This window comes from Chrysochloris asiatica, unplaced genomic scaffold, assembly GCF_000296735.1.
Source record: "Chrysochloris asiatica unplaced genomic scaffold, ChrAsi1.0 scaffold00160, whole genome shotgun sequence".
Taxonomy (NCBI): domain Eukaryota; kingdom Metazoa; phylum Chordata; class Mammalia; order Afrosoricida; family Chrysochloridae; genus Chrysochloris; species Chrysochloris asiatica.
This window is the reverse complement of record NW_006408678.1, coordinates 432,632-452,130: the sequence shown is the minus strand read 5'-3', so window position 1 is coordinate 452,130 and position 19,499 is coordinate 432,632. Positions and strand designations below refer to the sequence as shown.

The 19,499-nt window shown below is 41.0% G+C and overlaps 1 protein-coding gene across 1 annotated transcript in view; it reads left to right on the top strand.

The window, feature by feature from the left end:
* KIAA1033 (KIAA1033 ortholog) overlaps positions 1 to 12,472 on the top strand; it is a 66,413-nt gene extending 53,941 nt beyond the window's left edge. The window contains exons 29-33 of the mRNA XM_006871074.1: positions 4,064 to 4,211; positions 7,995 to 8,091; positions 8,613 to 8,809; positions 9,064 to 9,163; positions 12,405 to 12,472. Of these exons, the coding sequence (XP_006871136.1) occupies positions 4,064 to 4,211; positions 7,995 to 8,091; positions 8,613 to 8,809; positions 9,064 to 9,163; positions 12,405 to 12,472 (610 nt within the window). The remainder of the gene's footprint in view (positions 1 to 4,063; positions 4,212 to 7,994; positions 8,092 to 8,612; positions 8,810 to 9,063; positions 9,164 to 12,404) is intronic.
* The last annotated feature ends 7,027 nt before the right edge of the window (positions 12,473 to 19,499 follow it).

The following is a 19,499-nucleotide window of genomic DNA, read 5'->3' as shown; positions in this document are numbered from 1 at the left end:
GATGACATGGAGAGATGGAGCAGTTGGGGACTTTAGACACGGAGAGGGAGAGGGGCTGTGTGCTGATGATTGAGGGGCGGGCTTATAGTATATACCCTTTGGTTGGTTGATGATGCATGAAGGGGATTGTAACCATGGCAATGAAACCATATATGATAGGATGAATGTAAAACTAATGTTCTCCCATGTAAACTATCACATAATTCACAATAAAACATTAAAAAAAAAATGAACTGGAACACATAAACATCAATATCCTAGGTATTAGTGAGATGAAATGGTCAGGTATTGGCCATTTTGAATATGACAGTCACATGGTTTACTATGCTGGGAATGACAAATTGAAGAGGAATGGCATTGCATTCATCATCAAAAAAAAAAATCAAGATTAGTCATGAAGTATACAGCGATGTCTATGATAGGATAATACCCATACGTCTACAAGGAAGACCAGCTAATACCACTATTAGTCAAATTTATGTACCAACCACTAAAGCCAATGATGATAAAATTGAAGAATTCTACCAACTTCTTCAGTCTGAAATTGATCAAACATACAATCAAGATGTATTGATAATTACTGGCGATTGGAATACAAAGGTTGAAAACAAAGAGAAGGGTCAGTGGTTGGAAAACATGGTCTTGTTGATAGAAATGATGCTGGAGATCACATGATAGAGTTTTGCAAGACCAATGATTTGTTCATTGCAAATACCTTTATTAAACAACATAAAAGGACTATAATCATGGACCTCAAGATATGGAATACATAGAAATAAAATTGACTACATGTGTAGAAAGAGATAATGCAAAATGGAAAAGTTCCATGTCATCTGCCAAAACAAGGCCAGAGACAGACTGTGTGTTAGACCATCAATTGCTCATAAGAAAATTCAGGCTGAAGTTGAAGAAAATGCAAACAAGTCCACGAGAGCCAAAATATGACCTTGAAAATATCCCACCTGAATTTAGAGATCATCTCAAGAACAGATTTGTTGCATTAGACACTAAAGACTGAAGATCAGAAGAGTTGTGGGATGACATCAAGAACATCATACAAGAAGAAAGCAAAAAGTCATTAAGAAAACAAGAAAGAAGGAAAAGACCAAAATGAATGTCAGAAAAGACTCTGAAACTTGCTTTCCATTGTACAGATGTTAAAGCAAATGGAAGAAATGAGGAGGTACAAGAGGTGACGAGAAAATTTCAAAGGGCATCTCGAGAAGATAAAGTCAAATATTATAATGAAATATGCAAAGACCAAGAGGGAAGAACATGCTCAGCATTTCCCAAGCTGAAGGATCTGAAGAAAATATTCAAGCCTCGACTTGCAATATTGAATGTGTCTCTGGGCAAATTATTGAATGATGCTGAAAGCATCAAAAGAAGATGGAAGGAATACACAGAGTCATTGTATCAAAAAGAAAGGGTCAATGTTCAACCGTTTCAAGAGGTAGCATATGATCAAGAGCCAGTGATACTGAAGGAAGAAGTCCAAGGTGCATTGATGGCATTGGCAATGAACAAGGCTTCAGGAATTAATGGAATACAAATTGGAATCTTTGAACAAACTAATGGGGCACTGGAAGCACTCACTCATCTACGTCAAGAAATTTGGAAGACAACTATCTGGCCAACCGATTGGGAGAGATCTGTATTTGTGCCCATTCCAAAGAGAGGTGACCCAACGGAATGTGGAAATCATCGGACAATATATTTGATATCTCATGCGAGTAAAGTTTTACTCAACGTAATACAGAAATGGCTGCAAGCATACATTGACAGAGAGGATTTATCAGAGGCTCAAGCCAGTTTCCAAAGAGGACGTTGAATGAGGGATATCATTGCTGACATCAGATGTAGTTTGGTTGAAAGCAGAGAATACCAGAAAGATATTTACCTGTTCTTTATTGACTACACAAAGGCTTTCTATTGTGTAGATCATGACAAGCTATGGACAACATTGTGAAGTAAGAGTATTCCTGAATACTTAATTGTGCTCATGAGGAACCTGTACATAGATCAATCAAGAGGCAGCTGTTTGTATAGAACAAGGGAACACCGAGTGCTTTAAAATTAAGAAAGGTATGTGACAGGGTTGTATTCTTTCCCCATACTTCTTCAACTTGTATGTTGAGCACATAATCTGAGAAGCTGGATTATATGGAGAAAAATGTGGCATCAGGATTGGAGGAAGACTCACTAACAACCTGTGATATGCAGATGATACAACCATGCTTTCTAAAAGTGAAGAGGACTTAAAATACTTACTGATGAAGCTCAAAGACCACAACCTTCTGTATGGATTGCATCTCAATGTAAAGGAAACAAAAATCCTCACCACTTCATCAATACCAATGGAGGAAAGATTGAAGTTGTCAAAGACTTCATTTTGCTTGGCTCAACCATCAGCACTCATGGAAGCAGCAGTCAAGAAATCAAACAACATATTGCATTGGGCAGATCTGCACAAGACCTTTTTAAAGTGTTGAAGAGCAACGATGTCAGTTTGAGGACTAAGGTGTGCCTGACCCAAGCCATGGTATTTCCAAAAACCTCATATGCATGCGAAAACTGGACAGTGAATAAGGAAGACCGTAGAAGAATGGATACATTTGAGTTATGGTGTTGAAGGAGAATATTGAAAGTACCATGGGCTGCCAAAAGAACAAACCAGTCTGTGTTAGAAGTGCAGCCAGAGTCCTCCTTGGAGGTTAAAATGGCCAGACTTTGTCTCATAATTTGGACATATTATCAAGAGGGACCATTCACTGGATAATGATATCATGTTTGGTAAAGTGAAAGTTCAGAGAGAAAGAGGAAGACCCCAACGAGATGGACTGGCCCAGTGGGGGCAGCGTTGGTGCTGGGCAGTGTTTTGTCTCTTGGTCACTGTGAGTTGGTACCAACTCAATGACACGTAACAACAAGAATAATAATGGGACCTTTAATTCTGAGGAAACAAACTGAGAAATCCAAAAGACGGGATATTCTAAAAGGCACCTGTCTTAGACTTACAAAATGTCAAAAAGGAAAGTGACTTCTAGATTAAAGGAGATTAAAGAAATGTGACAATCAGATGTAATGGATGAACACTGAGTGGACTACGAGGTCAGCGCTTCAGACTCACCAGCCACTGCCAGGAAATGCTGTACAAGGTCGCTATGAGTTGGAACCGCCTCAGCGACACTTAACAACAGATAGGGGAGTAAAATCATTTGAAAGACAAAATTTTCTAGACAGAGGATAATTAGAAAGATTTGAATATAAATTGTATATTAGATAATGTGTTTTATTCTTGGGTATGATATGGTGTTCTAAAATTGTAATTAACACATGGAGTTAGGGATATGGAGTCCTGGTGTGGTGCTGTGGGATGATTCACTGGATTTCAAGGTCTGTTTGAACTGCAAAGTTGACAGTTCAATCTCAACAGCTGCTCCTTGGAAGCCCTCTATAGGATCTCTATCAGTTCAAACCTACTTGACGGCACCTAACAGCAGAAGCCTGATTTCAGGAGGGATTGATTGGGTAGGATAGTGGGGTCATCTGAACCTTCCAGGAGAGATTTCTCTATCAGTGGTAGAAGAATATCCACTGGAAAGTGAAGTTGTTAACCCTGAGAGGTTTGTGTACATGAGAAAGACAGGGGAAAAGCCCCCAGTGTTTCTGAAGGCTGAAGGGCAAGCAAAGGTTTTGAAAGGAAGTGGATTTCGGTTGTGGGGTGAGGGGGTTGTGGAAGAGCCTAAGTGAGAAGGTTTGAGTTGAAGAGGAATGTTATTTCTAATGAAATGGGAATCTACAGACCTTCTTGGGGTAGAAAGAAATACCGAACTCTACTCGACGGCACTTAACAACAACAACATCTTATTAGTTAGTCCCAAGATGCCCTACATACTTACTCTATCGAGGATTTAAGTTAATGAGAAATTGTTCTGAACGTCAAGGAAATTTATTTACTTATGATGTTTTCTACTTTTAGTGTGTTCATCTAACCTGATGAAAAATTTGAAGTCATTTCCTTTTGAGACAGGAAGCAAGTAAACAATACATATTTTTATAGGCACTTGGATTCAGTCCTCAGTGATCACACACGAAATTCTGCTGAAGGCACGGAATATTTCAAAATGCTTGTGGATGTTTTTGCTCCAGAATTTCGAAGGCCAAAGAATATACATCTCCGAAATTTCTATATCATTGTTCCCCCTCTGGTGAGTATTCTAGGTACTGGTGTGGCACTGTAGGATAAGCACTAGACTGTTAACCACATGGTTGGTGGTTCAAAACCACCAGCTGCTCCTCAGAAACCCTAAACAAGGCCTCTATGAGTCAGATAAAATGAATTAAAAAAAAAAAAATCTTTAGACAGAGTATGTTAATAATTCCAAGCACATTGCTGCATGAAATGCATATAGACTATGTTATTGACTTCCTGGTTGTAGATTAAGCTAATTCCTATCTCAGTCTGTAGATGATTTTTTTTTTTTTTTAAGTGAATTTTACTATTTCTCTTTTACATATATTGTTAATTCATTAACATAACTACAGTGCGTAGCAGACATGTCCATATTCATCTCGGTCAGTTACATTTTCTCATCTTAAGATAGTGTCAAACTGGAGGTGAGTGTAATTTAGGCATATTTTAATCAGAGTGACGCTAACTCAGGGTGAGTTTTGACCTTATTTCCTTAAATTAGAAGGGCAATAGTCTCCTGTAGAGTCTGGAGTCTCACAGGACTGTTGGTGAATGGACAAGATGGACTAAGAGCACTGCAGAGAGAGGAAACTGTGTTTGTGTTGGAGCTTACAATAAAGTTCCAGAAAAGACAAAGAATGACATAGCTAACAACAACAATAACCATTAATAAATATTTCATAACTATATGACTGATTACCACATGTATAAGCATTCAAAGTAAAAGTTGATGTTTTCTGTTTCCAGTGTAGGATGGTGATTATTTAAACTTGAAGCAGGTCTCTCTTTACCCCTCTAGAGCAATGCTGTCCTATGGGGCTCCTTAAATTTAAATTCAAGGTAATTAAAATTTAATAAAGTAAAACATTTAGTTCCTTAGTTGCACCAGCCACATTTCTAGTGTTAAGGTCACACGTGGCTAGTGACCACAGGGCAGTGCTGACCTAGAATGTTTCTTTTCTCTCGGGCAGTTCTGCACAGTCCATGGTGCTATGCAACCTATTGGACAATATGCATCCTTTCATCTTAAGTCTCAGTAATATACAATAAGCTTTAGTAAAGCTTTATTCAATAAGTGATGTGCTTGCATAGGTATATTGGAAGAGCTGACTTTCTAAGAGGAGCAGTGTTTTGTTCATATAGCATTAGTTTACTTTGCTCTCTGGCTAGCCCACTCCTATAATGGAACCTTTAGGGATGGAGTGGCAGGTGTGTGTGGAAGCACAATGGCCCTGTGCCTGCAGCGTGCTGAGTTCTTAAGGGAATTGTCTCAGGAGAAGTTCACAACCCTGTGAGGTGAGGTGGAAGAAATACAGTCACCATGCGAAAATAATTGGTTGATGTTCAGCCTTTTCAGGAGATAGCATATGATCAAGAATAGATGGTACTGAAGGAAGAAGTTTAAGCTACACTTAAGGCAGCGATAAAAAACAAAGCTCCAGGAAGTGATGGAATACCAGTTGAAATGTTTCAATAGATGGGTGCAATGCTGGAGCTATGCTGAGAAATTTGGAAGACAGCTGCCTGGCTAACCAGCTGGAAGAGATTCCTATTTGTGTCCATTGCAAAGAAATGCAAAAATTGTTGAGCAATATCATTATTATCACATGCAAATAAATTTTTACTGAAGGTAACTCTAAATCATTTGCAGCAATACATTGACAGGGAACTGCCAGGAATTCAAGCTGGATTCAGGAAAGGACATGGGACCAGGGATATCATTGCTGCCGTCAGATGGATCTTGGATGAAAGCAGAGAATGCCAGAAAGATGCTTGTTTGTTTTATTGACTATAAAATATATGCACAGGCATTTGACTGTGTGGCTCATAATAAACTCTGGATAACATTGCGAAGAAGGGGGACATGTGGAATCTGCACATTTAAACAGAACAAGGGCTACTGAGTGGCTTAAAAGTCAAGAAAGGTGTGCATCAGGATTGTATTCCGTTACCGTACTTACTCAGTCTATACACGGAGCAAATAACTGGACTTCAAGAAAAAAAAAATGAGGCATAGGATTAGGGGAAGGTCCACTAACAGCCTGCAATATGCAGATGGTACAGCCTTGCTTGTTGAAAGTGAGGAAGACTTGATGCACTTGTTGATTAAGATCCAAGACTGCAACCTTCAGTATGGATTACAACTCATTATAAAGAAAACAAATTCTCACAACTGGGTCAATAAACAGAAAAGACTGACGCTGTCCAGGATTTCATTTGACTTGGATCCACAATCAATGCTCATGGAAGCAGCTGTCAAGAATTTAGGTGACATATTACAGTAGACAGATCTGCTGCAAAAGACATATTTAAACTGTTGAATAATTTTTAAAAAGTCACTTGAGGATTAAGATGCGACTAACCCAAGCCATCCGTGGTATTTTCAGTTTCCCTGTATGTATGCAAAAGCTGAGTATGAATAAGGAAGACCAGATTGATGCATTTGAATTATGGTGCTGACAAAGAATATTAAAGTACCACGGACTGCCAGAAGAACAAACAAATCTGTGTTGGAAGAAATACAGTCAAAATGCTCCTGGTTAGGCTTTGTCTCTCATACTTTGGACATGTCATCAGGAGGGACCTGTCTCTAGAAAAGGACATCATGCTTGGTAAAGTAGAGGGTCAGTGAGAGGAAGACTATCACTGAGATAAATTGATAAAGTGACTGCAACACGGGAAAGAGACATTAAACACAGGACCAGGCAATGTTTCAGTATGTTGTACGTAGGGTTGCTGTGGGTCAGAACATAACTGTACAGCACCTGACAACAGCAGCTTCAATAGGTAGGAGACTTGGTGTTGCAATAGTTAAGTACAGAACTGCTAAGTCACCCAGCAGCTATACCAGAGAAGAGCCTGGCAGGCTGCTTCTGGAAACGTTACAGCCAAGAAAGCCCTCTGGGTAGGGAAGGTCTGCTGTTGGGGTCACTCAACAGCACTTAGCAACATGAAATTGGTACTTTCATCATCTACAGCTACAGGTGAAGGAAGTGGCTCTGATAGTGTAATGGTTACGAGCTAGGCTGCTAACCTTAACGTTAGCCGTTTGAAACTGCCAGCCGTTCCATGGGAGAAAGATGAGGCGTTCTGCTCCCATGAAGATTTACAGCCTTGGAAACCCTGTGCAGGATTGCTATGAGTCGGAACAGACTCCACGGCAAACAACCACCACCACCACCATCACAGTGAGGCCCGAGGTTCACAAAGACGGACTAACTTATTTGAGATGATTCCGCTGTAAAGTCGAATGAGGATGAAAAAGCAACTTTAGTGTGGGTACAGTGTGCAAGTGAGTTCGTGGTGAAGTGCTCATTCAAGGATATTCTAAAGGGCCCTATGCTTTTGACTGGGGAATTTCATCTTGATCTAAATGGAATGTAAAAAGCTGTAGTATTTTCAAATGAATTGGGGTGAGGACTGCCATTCATAAGGATTTGTGCTGTGAAGCAGATCTACTCTTGGCCTCCACCTTTCACTTGGTATAGGACTTTGAGCGTTCCTAAAGCTGCTAAACCTCCCACACTTCAGCGTGCTCATCTGTAAGGTACAGATCATATTTGTATGTGCTGGCATGGTCAGTGAGTGGTCAGGTTTAAGGACTTGGGCTAAGAGCTTTTGAGATGAGAGACACTTGTACACATCTGTGTCGCCATCAAGAGGCCATTGATTGATGACATCAGAGGACAGGAACCTAGAACAGTCTGTTTTTAATTTCTGAAATGTCTGTTTTAGAAAGCGCATTCTGAACATTTTCTTAGCGGAACTGATTCTCTAATCTATTGTTATATCTTTTTAGACCCTCAACTTTGTAGAGCATTCCATTAGTTGCAAGGAAAAACTGAATAAAAAAAACAAAATTGGAGCTGCTTTTACTGATGATGGCTTTGCTATGGGTAAGCTTAATGGAATTGTTTTCCCATTTATTTGATGTTCACCTTGTAATGGAGTCTTAGACTATTGGCTAAAGAATATGCTTGTTTTCTCAAGCCTTGTTTACTCTTCATCTTTCCGTTGGGCTGTCTGATTGACAGCGCTTGCTTCCCCATCATTGAGGACCCTCATTACTGTGATCTTGGTATTACTGCTCCCTTCATGGGGGCCATGGTTTCACAGTTGTGGAACTGTATAGCTCCCTCAGCTGCTGTCAGTTTCATCAGTGCAGGCTCTGTATCCCACCCGACGGCCATGTATTTCTGCAGGTCATTTTCATGGTCGTTTGTTCTTTTGGGGGGTAGGGGCTCAGTTTATCCTCTAAATTTTTTGCATCTTTTTTTTTTTAAAGGAATTAGATCATGTTGCTTAATGTATTCACGTATGCTTTGAAATATAATGTAAAAAGAAGTTATTGGTGACGGAGCCAAATCCAGCTTCTGTGCTGACTGTAACTGGAGTTTGGTTTTGTTCATGCCTGCAGGTGTGGCTTACATCCTAAAGCTCTTGGATCAGTACCAGGAGTTTGACTCCCTTCACTGGTTCCAGTCTGTTCGAGAGAAGTACCTGAAGGAGATGAAAGCAGTTGCTAAGCAACAGAACGTGCAGTCAACCAGCCAGGATGAAAAGCTGCTACAAACCATGAATCTCACTCAGAAGCGACTGGATGTCTACCTGCAGGTACAGGAGGCCTGTAGGAACCTCATTTTCTGAAGTGTGCTGAATAGTGGTTTAGCAGTCTCTTTTGGGAATGAATGGTGTTTGGAATTCATTTGACTCAGATCTTACAGTGTTGCTTAGGTTGGCGTCTGTACGTAACAATTTCCACTAGAGTTTTAAAAAATAACTTTAAGAGGAGACATTAAAATATAAATTCCTTGGATATGGTGCTGTTGTAAATATTTTCAACTTGTATTTCACTTTTTTTAAATTAGGAATTTGAATTGCTCTATTTCTCACTGAGCAGTGCAAGAATCTTCTTCAGAGCAGACAAGACTGCAGCTGAGGAGAAACAGGAAAAGGAAGAGAAGGAAGGTCAGTCAGAGGCTTAGATTTGGCAAGACCACTCAGGCTGTAATGGGATGCAGAAGAGCCCCGTGCCACCTAGTCACACTTTTAGCTGCCTTGTCCTCTTGGACAGTGATACCGCGCTCTAGAAATAATAAGTCTTTGAAAAAGGACAGTTTATGTGGCTCAGTCAATATGTATAATTCAGGCATTCCGCCCTGAGGGGGACTCTATAGGTCTTTTTTCAGTTTTATTTCTTCTTAATTTAAATAAAATTTTAAAAGCTTAGTTTTTTGTCCATTCATCTCTTGTTAAGTGCCCATGGGGAGCGGCTAGTGCATTTGAGCCATCTGCCTTGCAAGTAGCTGTCCAGAGCTTACCCGACAGCACCACACTAGGCTTCTAAGTCAGATTGTTGTTGTTGTGAATTGCCGTCGAGTTGGTTCCGATCCATAGAGATCCTATAGGGCTTCTGAGGAACAGCTGGTGAGCTTGAACCAACGACCTTATAGTTCAAACAGCTTTGCAGTCTGATGCATTAACCCACAGCACCACACTAGGCTCCTAAATCAGGTTAGAAGGAACAGATTAGGGGAAGAGCCCTGAGGGTTACTGTAGGCAGAGCTTCTAGTGACTAGCTAGTGACTGAATGAGACGTGACAGGTGATGCATCCCAAGGCATCGAGTTGATTCCAGCTCCTAGTGGCCCTGTGCAGGGCTCTGTGGGCTGGAATAACACGACATCACTGAACCACAGCAGCATACGGCAGAGCAGAGCTGCTCCCCAGGGTTTCTGAGTCTGCATATCATTACGGGAGCACACAGCCTCATCTGTCTCCTGTGCGACAGCTAGGGGATTAGAATTTCTGGCCTTGTGAATAGCAGCCCAGTGCTTAACTCACTACACCACCAGGGCTCGTGATAGGTGACAGAGGAGGTGTGAACTAGTCGGGGCACTTTAATGTGGTAATCAACAGGCTTCTCTCTTCAGGCTGTGGAGAGTCAGGGTCCAGTAGTCCTTGGTAGTTAGCGGACTTGAGTCCTTGAGGAGCTGCATCCTGTGGAGGCTGGTAGGAAGGTATTTATACGCTCCCGCAGCCCCACTATAGACTTTATGTTTAAGAGTAGTTTTAGGGTTTCAGAAAAGACTGTGCAGAAGACACAGTGTTCAGAGTGCTGGTGTGTGCTGGAGGGTCAGGGGTTCCAGCCCACTAGCTGCTCCTCAGAAACCCTATACACTGTGTTGGTGTGGCTCCCTCGTTACCATCGATGAACCAGTCCGGATCCAGCATTTTGGACTGGTGTTCCCTCTGTGCTGTGCAGTCCTGTGTCCACCTAGTGCCGTACCCTACAGGAAAGTCTCACTGCCCTGAATAGCCTCCGTGTTCATTGCCCTTCCCTTCACCGGTGCCTGGGCTTTTATGCTGGAGAACACCGCTCTCTGTTTCATTCCCATGTCATCCGTGCAATGTTTCTCTCAGATTGAAGCTGAGAGAACTATTATTCTCTTCCCAGAGGAATATCAGGGAAAATATCCATATACAAAGGAAAATAAAGACCGAGTAGTTCCCAGATAGAAGGCTGAACCCAGTTTGCATTCATACGCTCACTATTACTCAAAGATTCCAAAAATGGATATGCTCCTTGCTAATTTGTTGTTAAGTGCTGTCAAGTCAGTTCCTCATAGCTACGTGTGTTGGGTATGTGCTGGGTGAACTCATAGCAACCCTGTGTTGGGTTTCCAAGATGCCGCTGGTGGGTTTGAACTGCCAACCTTGTTTATGCAACATTGCCGGGGGAAGTATGGTTCACATAAATGATTTATCTGAAGGAATCATCTCCACTCAATATATATATATATTTTATAATTTAATATTTAATTGACATAAAATAAGATTAACAAACACCTTGTTTTATGAATTAAGTTTTATGTTTGATTTATGACATTTTTATTCCTTACTAATAAGAAAAAGGAGCAAACATGAGCACTGTAAGGGTCAGCGCAGTTATTCTGTGTAGTTTTGAGCTTCTAAGCAGACAAGGGGAAAGCCCAATGTACTTAATTTCTGTAACATAAAAGAGGGATGTTCATCAGGGAAGAGAACAGTTCCTAAATGTCAACCTGTGTGGAATGAATGAGAGTTACGAGTCCTGGTGTGGCCCTGTAGGTTAAGCACTGGAATGCTAACTGAAAGAAAGGTTGGCTATGCAAACCCATCAACTGCTCCTCAGAAACACTATACAGAGTTGATAAGAGTCGGAACCAACTCGGTGGTACTTAACAACAATACATTATGTTTGGGTTCATTTTCTAAGACAATAAAGTCATTTGGAGAATTTCAGTTGATTATAACCTAAAACATGAAGAAACATGAAGAAAGTTATTGCCTAGGTTCTGTTCAGACATTTCATGACGACAGGGCCTTGTTCCCAGGCCAGGAGTGTGGGCAAACTCGACAGGTGGATTAAGACAAAACTAATGGAGTCCTGATGTGGCGCTCTAGGATAAGCACTGGACCATGAGGCCGGCTTGAACCACAAGTTTGGTGGTTCACACCCACCAGCTGCTCCTCAGACATCCTTTAACAATAGCAACAAAAGAAACCAGTTCTGCAGTCGTGGCAGTGGGCTCCTTGTTTTGACGTCTAGTTGAGGCCTTGTTCACGCTTCTGTTTCAGCTAATGGTTGCTCAGAAATGGAGCCAAAATTACTCAACTTGTTTTCATCTGCTAAAAGAAATTTAATGAAAAAAAGCTCGTGGAGCAATTCCAGTATCTTTTCATTCCATTATCCCATTGAACATTTTGAAGCCCTTTCATATATGCACATTACAGTTGACAAAGTCATAAACATCATAACAAGTGGCTTTAAAGAGTAAATGAAAATACAAATGGAAAGTTAACTATTCTGGACAATTTTGAGCTTTGAATATGCAGTTTTGCTTCTGTCTGTGAGTGGCGGGCTCTAACGGTGACTCTCAGCCCAGCTGAGGAGGAATGCCCAGCTTCCGGGGGTGAAAGGTACTTGTGCAGAGAGTTTTGATGTAGCTCAATTCCACACTCTCATTAACAGCTGGTCAAAAACATTTGCAATATTTAGCCTAGATTTGCAAACATTGAAGGTAAACTAGGTATAATCAGTGATAGCAGTGAAATAGACATTTCTTAAATTTGAAATTTAGCAACATAGCTCTATTCTCAGATTTTAACTTTTACCGCTTTGCAAATTAACTTAATGTGTCCATTGTTCTTTTCCTTTCCTGCCCCAGAAGAAACAAATCCCAGCCATGGCGAGCAGGCGGAGAACACGGTGTCTGCGGAGCCAGTGGTGAAATGACAGGCTGATGTGCCGCGTGCCCTGGGAGATCAGCGGAGCAGTGCTAATGCTACGGCCAGTCAGAGGGGTGTTCATAAGCTCTTGGTGAACTGTTTCTGGGTCAATCTGGAAAATATTTTAGTGTTGCAACTTTTTAAGGCAGTGCTCTAATGTTAAGTCCATTCTTCTTCCAAAAGCTCTATTTTGCAAAGGTTGAAAATGAGATTTACAGTTGACTGTTGCCTGAAGGAAGAGGTTCTCAAAGTGAAGTTTTAGAAGGGCAAAGCCAAATTCCAAAACTGCCACCTCACATCTCTTGTGATCTACATGAGTGTTTCTAATTTGTTTTTGCAGAGCTCTTTGATGCAAATCTTTGATATTTGTCTTAAGTTATTGGAAATCCATTGCATATGCCATGTATAGCCAGTAGATACATATTTTTAAAAAAATCATTGTGCCTGAGATCCATGAGCGTCTGTATCCTTATTTTCGTGAAGGGTAGAGGAAGATGCCTTGGAGGCTGGAGCTGAGGTCCCATGGTGCTGTGTGGCCTCTGTCTGCAGCCTAGCTCACACTCATTCCTTCCTTCGCTGGTAGCTTCATGTGACTCCCGAGAGCTGCTGATGTCTTTGGTGAGACATTTTATACTAGTTTACATTGCTTTGGGAACATTTAACCAATAACTGCTTTACATTTAAGATTTACTTAGTACTCAAGAGGAACAGAAATCCAGATAAAGCCATAGCTTGACACTTCACTTTTGGTTTGAAGGCATGATGAACGGTTTTCAGAGAATATAGAATGAATTCTTATTTCTACATATAAGCTCAGGTTTCTTCTACATTAAGGTTCAACTGAAATCTTGCTAATGGTTTTGGCGTACTTTTCATTTAAACCAAGAACCATCTCACTGCATTGTGCAGGCTTTAAAAATGTCACCACTGTGCGAATAAAGTTCTAATAAAGTAATTTACTGGTTTTCAAAAATACAGAGAGATTTTGAGTAAACTTAGTTTCTGGTGAACTGCTAGTTATATTTTGTAAAGGGTATGCAAGCTGAATGGTTAATCATGATCTGTAAACTTTTAATACAATCAACTGATAACTGCAATGAAACAAGCAAAAAAAAAAAAAGAAGAAAAACTTTAAACATAACACACACATTGTTTTGGGGAATGCTTGATTTTTCCATTGTATCTGTCTGCTAAGTATTTCTTTGACTAGATCCTGCAAATAACTCTAATGTTGCTCTTTGACCTCCAGCTTTTAGGGTGGTGTGTATGACCTATCTGGAGTCATTGGTTCAACAGGGTAACTTTCCCAGCCCAAGACAAATATGTTCACTGTTGACAGTCAGAAGAAACAAGAGTATGTAGGAAATGCAGGAAATGCTTTCTTGTTTATTATGTAAACATGACTTACAGAATTATGAACAATGGATGGATTAAAGGCATTGAATATTTGTAATTCACACTAACTATAGAAATGGCCCTAAAGCATGCTGCATAATTAATAATTTATATTTTCATTATTGCAATGTTTTTATTAATGATCTTGTATTTGATTGTATCAAATCAGTCACCTTTTCATAGCAAGAGGTTTTTTGTTTTTTGTTTTTTTAATTCCCCACTAACTTTCTTAAGATCGCGTCCTCTATAGGGATAGAAATTGTAATTAGAAGAGAATCAGATGTCTCTAATATCTCCACACATGTAGATGAGGTGTTTTATCAATAGTAGATCAAGTTCACAGGCTGACTTCGTGGATTTCTACAATTGAGAAGAAAGTGACAGGTTGTTTACTATTACTTCTAAAGAGCATCGCTGCAGCCTGGACAAATGATAAAAACTTTGAAATGAAATCTCTGAGAGGGTAAGGCTAAGCTACAGAGCCGGAGTGTACTCACCTGAATTACGATACACATTTGGATGATGGTTTTTCTTGCTAAAATACTAATATTTTCATTTTTCCAGACATTGTAATTTAAGAATATGAGCATTTGTTTTAAATTCACAGAAAACTTAATGATGTTCAAATTCTCAGGAATTAAGGACTAACCATAACGTTGTCAATTCTAAGTGAAGTTTCTAAGAGATAGTAAGATTACCTCACTTGTGTGGGGCTTCCCACTCACCTCCATTCTAAGACTAGAATACAGTGTGTCTACTCAAACATCAATAAACAGAATGGCAAACAGTTCCTTTCCCTGGTTTATGTTCAGAATGGAATGCTTAAATCATTGATTCTTAACTTTTTTTGGGGGGTGTCTTCTTTAATACTATGTGGAATCTCTCTTAAAAAAAAAAGCCTGAATGCATGCATATGGGCAAAAGATTTCAAGGATTAAAGTAGGGGGATTGCCTCTTTCCATGTATCATAAAGAACTTGTCATTCCTAAATTCTTGAGGTTGTAAAAATGTTTTCCTTTAAATCCTAATTTTGAGAAGCAATCATTAATTTACAATGTTAGAAAAAAGTATACTTTTTTTTGCAAACAGGTGTGGAAGGGAAGCAGTAATAGTAAACAGCCTGTTAAATACTACGGGAGAAACTGGCTGATTGCTAAAGCTGGCTGCTGTGTCTCCTTCCATTGAAGCAGTCTAGGAGCTTGTGGGGACGATGAGCTGACACCAGCACTTACTTACGGCGCTGTTGCATGACCCTTTTATGCCAATTTGCTCAATGAAAAGGTAGCAATTTTAATAATTTTAGCCTAATTCTTTTCCAGCTGCATATTGGTGAAGAGTTTCAGACTGATGGTATTCCTTCTTTTAGGGTAGTTTTAATGCCACAAATTTTAACCAAAGTTTTCAATGTTAAGAACAACTCAAAGGTTCCCAATGAACAGGCATCCTGAGTTAAGCGGAAAGCTGTAGAGCTGCAGTGAAATCAGACAGTGACGGTGAAGTTACCTATTTACAGCGGCGTCTAAGCCACTGAAACTTGGGGGCTCCCCTCCTCCCCTAGCTCACACGCCCCTCCTGTGCTCATTGTTAACTTGATGCCATCATGTTGGCTGTGACTCACATACAACAGAATGAAAGGTTGCCAGGTGCCGCACCCTCTTCATGATGATGTTTGAGTCCCTTGTTGCCTTTGTGTCAATCCATCATATGAAGAGTTTCCCCCAGTTTGACTGGCCCCCCACTTGATCAAACATGGTGTAGATCTCCAGGCCTCTCATTCTAGTCTGGAAGCTCCACTGAAAGCTGTCCACACCAGGAGTATAGCTTCCAGCATCACAGCAATACACAAGCCACCACAGTACAACACACTTTGGAGTTCTCCTGAGTAGCGCTATTTTCAGGAAGGCACCTATCTATGCCAACTTAATAAAGAAGTAGTTGATATTTGTATCATATGCACAAAAGGTAATACAAAATTAAAGATGTACTTTAAGTTGGTATTACTAATACCAGACAATGTATTGAGAAACACTTGGAGAGTGCTTTGCCTTTGACCTCTTGAGGCAGTAAGAGCTCACAGCAGGTAGGAGCACATTCTGCACCCAGATGGTCTGATTGCTTACAAGCAGAAGACTTCACTTTTCTGTGCTTCCTTAGGCAAGAAATCGGGTTAAGGAAAGTGTGTAGCTGAGAGTGTTTGAGGATCGAGTTCATTTTGTCAAGCACTTTTAGGATCCAGTAGTGGCTGTCGTAAGATTGCTCTCACACAGAGACGCATCGAAGGGTAGCTCTTCTTACTAGTTTAGTTGGGAATGTTTGAAAAAGGAAGTCTCTATTTGATTTTGAGTGGGTCTCATAAGGATTCCTTTTTAAATGGCTCCCTTAAGTGTGGCTGACACAAGGGAGGTCCTTTTCTTCCGTGCAGAAGGTGGCCTCTCGGTATGAGGTGAACAACCAAGGACAACAGTGGACACTGAAAACTGGGAGGATGGCTAATAAAAGGTCCCATTTTCCACTTATATGGCACTGCGTAGATTTTCAGAGTGCTTGAATATGCATCTAAACACACTATAGCAATTTGAGAGAAAATCCCTTCTTAATTTAGAAAGTATTTTGAGAAATACAATACATGCAAGAGTACGTAAGGTGCATATGCTGTTTAAAGAGTAAGCACAGAACACCGTCATGGAGGTTAGGAGTGAGCCTGTCCCACTCTTACTTCCTTCTGTATCTCGGAGGAAACCGCTAGGTGGGATCTGGTGAACATTCCTTTGCTTTTCTCTTGTTTACAGCCTGTCTGTAATCATTCCTTACATAGTATGGTGTGTTTTGCAGGCTTTTTATTAAAAAAAAAACCTAACTAAAATCATGAGTTTGAATTGAGTGAAGGTTTACAGAGATCATCAGTTTGACAGTGAACACCTCCTACACTTTGTTTGATCTCCATGATTGCAGTCTCCTCACGTAACAACAGTCATCCGCTTCCTCCCTGGGCTTCCTAGTGCCAGGCCACCCTCCTTCCCATCTTGTCTCAACCTTATTCTTAGATAAATGTTGACCTTTTGACCTTGAATGATTGACCATTCCATAGTGAGCATAGTACTAGTGTTGGTCCCTCCCCCTCCTCCCCCCAATCTATCTCCCACTTGGCTGACAATTGGACATAATAGGTGAGATCTGTTTGAGACCTGAAGGGTGGCCGACGGCCATAGTCTTGGGTTTCTTGTGTCTTTTTTCTGAGTAGTGAGCCGTATTGTTTATAATTTTGAGCTTTGTTCCACATTTTCTCCCACTCTTTCCAGGACCTTCCCTTTCAGAGCAGTTGGAAGTGGCAGCCAGGCACCGTCTAGTTCTGGTCTCAGTCATGGAGACTGATGTTCACGTGGTCCATTAGTTCACTGGACTACTTGATTCCAATCTTTGATTTTTGCCCCTCTTCTTTCCTCTGTATGTGGGGAAAACGATAGTTGTACCTTAGATGGTCATTCATGAGCTTTTATGATCCCAGTCACTGTTCACCAGAGCAGGATGTGGAACATTCTCTGTGGACTGTGTTATGCCAGTTGTCCATGGTGTCCTCAGAGACTATGGTCCTGACCCCCAAGCCAGCAACTCATTGTCTCAAGGTGTTGTGTAATATCTAGACGGTGTCACCATTTTGTCGCCTGTATGCTCCACCACATCCATAGGTGTGTTCAGCAAAGGTAAATTAGCTATGTACCCTCTGCCACACCTTTACGTATTTGTGGGCATTCTCCCACACTCTCCCCCATGCCCGTTCGGCCTGTGTATCTGACCGTGTGTCTAGCCACAGAACACTGTCATTTTGCATGTTCTTTTAACTTAATGCAAATGGAACCTTAAACTGTGTTTATGAATTTTTCATTCCATATTTGCAAAATTCATCCCTGTTAATGCATATAGCTGTAATTGATGTATTTTTAATGCTATAGTATTCCTTTATCTGTAAAGATTTACAGCCACTGAAACCCTACATTTTCACATGTCATTGAGTCAGTTCTGACTCATAGTGACCCTGTATAGGGTTTCCAAGGAGAGGCTGGTGAGGTTTGAACTGCTAACCTTCCTGTAGTGCCACACCAGGACTCCCTGAAAGCCTCTACAGGGTCACTGAGTCAGAACTGGCTTGATGGCAGGCGGCAGTGGTCTGTATGTGAACACACAGCACTGTCATCTGTGCTGCTGATGGCATGTGGGGTCCTGTGAGCAGTGCTGTGCCGTCATGGTTGTGTGTTTCTGGGTGTGTGAGGAGTGTCCCCAGGGCCGGCCTGCACCTACTAGTGAAATTGCCTGGCCGTCAGCAGGTGCACTCTGTGGTTCACATACTGCCTAAGTGCCCTCCTGGCAGCAGGTGCCATTCAGTGCCCCCCACCCCCACCCCCCAGCATGGAGTTACTTTGTGGTTTTAATTGCATTTCCCAGATTGTGCCTGTTTGTGTGTTTAGGGACCCTTGGTATTTTCTTCATGACTTTTGTTCCTCCTTGTAGTATTTCTGCTACAGAAGTAACTGTATATTATGGATCTTGATATGTTGTCAGTCCCAAGTGCGTGCCGACAATGTCTCAGTTCATTTTGTCTTTTTCAGTCTGAATATTTTTGGAGGAACAGTGAACTTTTAATGTACTGGCTGTCCACCTTTTCTGTTCCTAGATTGGAAGCCCCACAGTCTTAATGGTGCTTTTTAGAAAGTTGATTTTAGCTTCCAACCTAATAATTGTTCAGAAACAGATTCTATACTCCACTCTGATCAATTCTAAGTGGGGTATAGGGGGTGCTGTGTGTTTTCAGGGGACAGTGGTGGCTTCCATCTGTCAGAGAACCAGTTGACTTATTACAGCTACGGCATATGAATGTGTAAGGCTAATCAAAAGGTTGGTGGTTCAAATCCTCCAGTGTCTCTGTGACAAGCTGCTCCCATAAAGATGATAGCCTAGCACCCCTGTGGGACAGGTCCCCTCTGTCCTGTAGGGTAGCTTAGAGTCAACACTGACCTAATAATGTTACGGCCTGTCACACCGGCTTAGACCAGCTCACTCACTGAGCCTCGGGTGGTGTGTACATTGTAGGCAGGACCCCATAACATGAATGTAATTTCTTACATTGTGAAATTTCTCCATTTCTAAAGGAGAGAAGGAACACCTTGGGAAAAGATAGGCAATTGGATGTTACTCTACTCATGTTAAATTAGTGGTATTGGGTAGTAGTACATCCCTCTCTGCTGTGCTATCCTTGTGACTTAATTTTGTCTTTGTTTTGTTTTTGGAGATTAACTGCTAAAGCTACAGAAGCTGCTATAGTTTTCTTCCTACGATGTTTAAAAAAAACAACCACCACAGAAAGCAAAAGGAACAGAATAAGTGTTTATTGCTGTCACATATTGCTAGGTTAATGTACTACAAAGACAATGATATTTTGCTGAACATGGTTACAATTAAATACATGTACCAATTCAAAATCTTTATTCTTAGCTGCATAACTTCACAGGTAGGAGGGGATGGCGTGGCATAACTCGGGTGGGCTGGGTGGCGAAGAACCAGAGGGTCTATGCCAAGCCCCATGACCCGCTGTGCTTCCAGTGAGCATTAAAATGAATTGGCCCCTTCCATGAGGTGGGTCTGGC